This window comes from Monopterus albus, unplaced genomic scaffold (genome assembly GCF_001952655.1).
Source record: "Monopterus albus unplaced genomic scaffold, M_albus_1.0 scaffold286.1, whole genome shotgun sequence".
Lineage (NCBI taxonomy): Eukaryota > Metazoa > Chordata > Actinopteri > Synbranchiformes > Synbranchidae > Monopterus > Monopterus albus.
Genome location: NW_018128166.1, coordinates 222,235 through 227,561, shown reverse-complemented (window position 1 = coordinate 227,561; position 5,327 = coordinate 222,235). Strand labels below are relative to the sequence as shown.

General features: G+C 39.3%; 1 protein-coding gene and 1 long non-coding RNA gene across 3 annotated transcripts in view; one reads left to right on the top strand and one right to left on the bottom strand.

The window, feature by feature from the left end:
- stk32c (serine/threonine kinase 32C) overlaps positions 1-5,327 on the bottom strand; it is a 205,064-nt gene that overhangs the window by 19,647 nt on the left and 180,090 nt on the right. The window contains exon 10 of the mRNA XM_020622672.1: positions 1,608-1,736. Coding sequence (XP_020478328.1) covers positions 1,608-1,736 — 129 coding nt within the window. The remainder of the gene's footprint in view (positions 1-1,607; positions 1,737-5,327) is intronic.
- LOC109973248 (uncharacterized) overlaps positions 3,944-5,327 on the top strand; it is a 4,497-nt gene continuing 3,113 nt past the window's right edge. The window contains exons 1-3 of one of the 2 annotated variants that reach the window (XR_002276795.1): positions 3,944-4,096; positions 4,714-4,931; positions 5,276-5,326. This is a non-coding gene — a long non-coding RNA (uncharacterized LOC109973248). Of the gene's footprint in view, positions 4,097-4,713; positions 4,932-5,275; position 5,327 lie in introns of those variants that run through there. The other variant, XR_002276796.1, reaches the window with a different exon arrangement.

Below are 5,327 nucleotides of genomic sequence, written 5' to 3'. Positions count from 1 at the left end.
AACGCATACTTCAAAGAGCGTGGTTCACTTAGTGAAGCTAACGGACTACTGCGACGAGGAAAACAGATTGTAATCCCTGAAAGTATGAGAGAAAACATGCTGCAGAAAATCCACCAGGGTCATCAGGGACTTACAAAGTGCAGAGAGCGATATAGAGGCGCAGTGTGGTGGCCTGGTATCGCCAGTGATGTGAAGAAGCTTATAACAGCATGTAAACATTGTAGTATCTACAGACCGAACCAGAGCAGAGAACCACTGATCACCACCCCATTGCCGGACCTGCCTTGGCAAAAACTTGCTGCCGACCTGTGCGAATACAAAGGTCGTCACTATTTAGTCGTGATAGACTACTTCTCCCGATGGCTTGAAATCTTGGATTTGCCAAAGACTAACTCAGACACCATCATACGCAAACTGGGAGGCATCTTCACACGTTTTGGAATGCCAGAGGAGCTCATGACTGATAACGGCCCTCAGTTTGCAGCAGAACAGTTTAGATGCTTTGCGGCTAAGTGTGACTTCCGACATATCACTTCCAGCCCCCATTTCCCACAATCCAACGGCATGGCCGAACGAGCCATAAAGACAGCAAAGTGGATTCTGAAACAAGACGACCCCGACCTAGCTTTACTGAGTTATCGCTCAACACCAACAGAGCCAACGAAGGAAAGCCCTGCCAGGCTGTTGATGGGTCGGGAAATCCGCACGACTCTTCCAGTACTAAAAGAGAGTTTGCTGCCGAAGTGGCCTGATCTTGAAACTGTTAAAATGAATGATACAAAAGCAAAGCGGTGCTACGAGAAATACTACAACCGCAGATACTCCACCAAAACTCTTCCCACACTGTCTGTAGGTGAAAGAGTTAGAATAAAGACTGATGAGGAAAAAGTTTGGACGACCACAGCGACGGTGCAGCGCCAGGAGGCCACACCGCGCTCCTTCACCCTGGAGACTGGGTGTGGCGGTACGCCCAGGAGGAATCGGCGCCATATCCGCCTGGGGGATCAGGAACTGATCTTTCCCCTAGAGATGGACATTTCTCAGCCAAATGATCCAAATGAGCAGTGTGGGCCAGTAGGGCAGTACTCTAGTGCTACCAGGAGTAATGTTCCTGCCGGACCTCCTGGTTCCCCCCAAACCCAGAGTAAAGTTGTATGTTAGCTAGTAGAGATGAGGGACTTCAAGGGCAGAATAATCCCTGTCCCATCTCTAGGGATCGTGGTAGTCTACCCACACCCTTAGACAGTTACGGTTGTGTTTAGTTTTATATATATATATGCAAAAAAAACAAAAAGGGAATATAGAGGGAGAAATGTACGTGTTAAACAGGAGGGTTGATGTGTTGTTTGCCCATTGTTAAAAGGGGGGAGATGTCACGTGAAGTGAATATATTTTAGTTATTCTACTGCGCATGTGCGTTGGGCAGACCCCCGGGGTTTCTAGACAGAAAAGAAGCAAGGCACTTCCTGTCTCATGTTGTACCCAATAAAGAGTGTTCCATCGTTAACCGACCTGACTGTCGGAGTGATTTGCTGCCATAGATAAACGTCACACATGGTAGCTCTATGGGTGATTTATAACTCTGTGCAAAGGATGATGTCACTCACAGACTGTGAATCCTTGCTGTTATCTCGAGACCGGTTCTTGGCCAGTCTCTTCTTCTTCTTGTGAAGGGGACGCGACTCCAGGATCATCTCCTCTAGCTCAAAGGTGGGGTCACAGTGGAGGCGACCTTTCTGTAGCAGGGTGATGAACACAAGATAATTAAAACACAAAAACTCACACGCAGGATCATTCATCAGCTGCAGTATAAGCAGAGCCACACAATACATACACATGCCAAATAAGAGCATAATATGTATAATTAGTGTGTGTGCCTACAGTAGACTACAGTGAGATAACATGAAAAAAGCTGTATTAAGTTTCTTTTGCATTACTTAGTTATTAAATATGTGGATTATAATTATGAAGTGCCTCTATTTGCTTTTGAGTATTGACTCTGGTACAGCTGCTCTCATATGTACATGTCCTTATGTAAGGCAGCAATGGGCACGTAAACAATATAAGGCTGAGAAAAATAAAGTAAACAAGTAATTTGCAAACAAGCAAAAGGAATGTGCAATAGCAAAACAGATACAAATAAAAATAAAATACCTATAAAAAGAGACCCGTGTGTATATATATATGTACATACACACACACACACACATTATATATATATATATTATATTGTATTATATTATATAGTAGAAATAGGATAACAGCGTCACCCAAACACGTTCATCTCAAATGTTTTACGCATGATTTCTGTACATCTTGTTTGTGATTATTCCAGTTGGCTGTGCTGCCTTCCACCAGCAGTGGTGCAAGTTTAACAAAAGTCAAGTGGTGTTATGCCTTTTATGCTAAATACAGTATATATGTAGTTTGTACTGGCCTTGAACTGTATTGCTTTATATAGCAGTTTCTTTTAATTTGTCCCCCCTATTTATAGGCTATCATGAAGAACAGAAACACCTCTATGTATAACTTGGTACTGTTCAAAAGCCTCCAAAATGACTGAATCAACAGCTCCCTAAAATAGTCAGATCATAAAAAAAAAAAGCCTTGTATCAAGGAAATAAGTCTTATTTTAAGTCCAGAAAGAAAATTTATCTGGTCAAGCATGGTTTGCATTAGAAAAATAATCTCATTTTAAGAAAGTATGGCTAACTTTTTCTTATAAAGATATTCCAGCTAATTTTGAGCTAGAATGAGCCAGTAACAAGATATAAAATGTTTTACAATAAAAACCCAGTGGAGCAACAAGATTATTTGCCTTATTTTAAGAGTAAGACCACTTGTACAACTTCTCAATTTAAGAATGCCATGAAACAAGAACAATTAAAGGTTTATTTGTTATGCCATCTGAACCTGACAGAACCTGCTGCTGCATATCTATGACAGCAATTTTTTTTCTGATGTGCTGTTTCATCAGCCAGCCCCACCCACCCCCATTCTATGTGCCTTAGACTTTGTGTTACTTATTGATCTACTTTATATTTCATTTGTATTTTGTGGCATTCATGTGGACGGCAAAGTAAGAATTTCATTGTACGGGGAAACATGTTTCCTAACTATGCATATGACAAAATAAACACTTTGAACTTTGAAGTCCAAATTCAGGTAAATTGTTAGAATTAACAGCAGTCACAAAGTAATGTCTTCTCCCGTATATATTTATTACCATTTAGAGTAATCCATTTAACAGACACTGCATTGTTTATATCATCATTTCTAAGGAAAGCCCTCATTTTTTCTTTTAAATATGACATGTTGCATATTTCTGATGTTGGTCCCAAAGCACACTCATTAAAAAAAATTGGGTGTTCAGAATCACTTGCATTCTGACAACATTCATACATTTGATTGTGTTTTATTAAAGACTTGCAAACATTTCTAAAATGTAGTTTTTAGGCCCACTGTTTGAAAAAACAATGTTTTGATTCAAATCTCAACGCACATGTGACGGACCATTGGTCCTAGTAATTTTATCTGTGATTGAGCATAAATCAAATAGTGCTGTTTTGGGGTAATGTTGTGATCAGGGAAGAGATTTTTCATATGTTTTAAATGCTGTTCAATTAGTGTTTTTAACTTGCTAATTGTCTGTAGACCAATAGCTTTCACCTCTGAACCTAAGATTACGTGTAATACATTTTGTGATACCAAGGGTACTTACCATAGTTCCCATGTCTTATAAAAACAGCAACCACTTGACATTTATTATTTTTAACATTCATGTCACTCAATTTTAATAACAAAGTAATACGAACCCTTTTTAGATAAATATACTTTGTGTAAATGCAAAATAAACTTATTTAAGATGAGCGGCTACCCCTGCTGCCTCTGTGAAAATGGTACAATCCACTGTGTCGCGCTCCCTCCCGCCCCTCTTGAAGTCCGTTACATTTTGAGAAGTTTCTGCACACACTTTGGCGGTCATTTCAGCGGTCTAATAATTCTGTGAATATTTGTTCTAAAGTGTCGTTTGTCTGATGTCAGTGGAGTGGAATTATGGATCAACTGGACGATGTTTCAATTGCCACACTCAGAGGTATGTTACAAGGGTTCTAATGTCATGCTAATGTTCTATTTGCCTAGCTAACCTAGCTTAATAGGTTGTGGATTCCCGGCGCCAATGACACTAATACACTAAAAACATACTGCTACTTGATGGTTCTTATCTAAAAACAGGTGAGCTGAAAGTCTAATTAGGCTTTGGGATTTCATTACATTTTGTTTGTTTAATGCTGGTTGTTCATCAGCTGTTAAGGTATTGGCCTAAAGCACATCACTCTGGATTTGATTGTGTTTGTTTCATATGTAGCTACATCAGTCCAATGCACCTAAGTGTTATTTACTACATGTTTGTTTAAAAGTACTACAGTAAATACTTGCATGTGTAATGTGTTTAGTAAAGAAAAAAAAAAGTCTATCAAGCATTACAAATATATTAAGATATCAAATGTGAAGTCATTTTATCTAGCAAGGCTCTATTCTCATTGTAGTTTGCATTGCTTCAGTATGGATATATGCAATGCCTTCTTTCAAATCGGAAGGAATTCAATCAATGATAACTTTAGTTTCTTGCAACTGACTGTAACTTGTCTATATTGCAGCTCCTAAATTTGCTTCAAAATTATTCATTGATGCTTTTGTTTTGTTGTACAGGACACTGTTGCCAAAAAGCTCTTGAAGCGACTTTCAAATATCCGAAGTCCTGTGAAGGCCAAACAGCCTCATTCCAAAAGAGCACGTCAGGACAAAGAAACTTCTGCTACAGTGCCCAGTGACTATGATGCTGATTCCAGTGCATCAACAGTCAATCTGTCACCACCTGCAAGATCCAACCACCCCACAGGAAGAAAATGATAGCATAGATGATGCATGTAAGTACATTAAAATTTAATTTAAAATAAGGTGGCCAGATGTGCCACTTCATGGGAATTTCGTCCACAGGATTTTTAAATTCTCTAAAATAACCAGGTGTCGGTTGTTTGCAATCAGCGCTGATCAAACAACTGACACCTGGTTATTTTAGGGAATTTAGAATTCCTGTGCAGAACGTGTCCTCAGGAAGTAGCGCGTCTAGCCACCTTACTTCAGAATGTATGTGTATTTAGTCAATAACAATGTTTGGTAATATATGTAAGCATACCTTTTCCTTAATACATTCTCAAAGTGTTGATTTGTGTGTCTTATTCAGTAATTATATTGTATGGCTAAATTATAGCTGATGCTCCAGACAACAGCCAGAAAACCCAGGCAAGACATTACAGGACAAT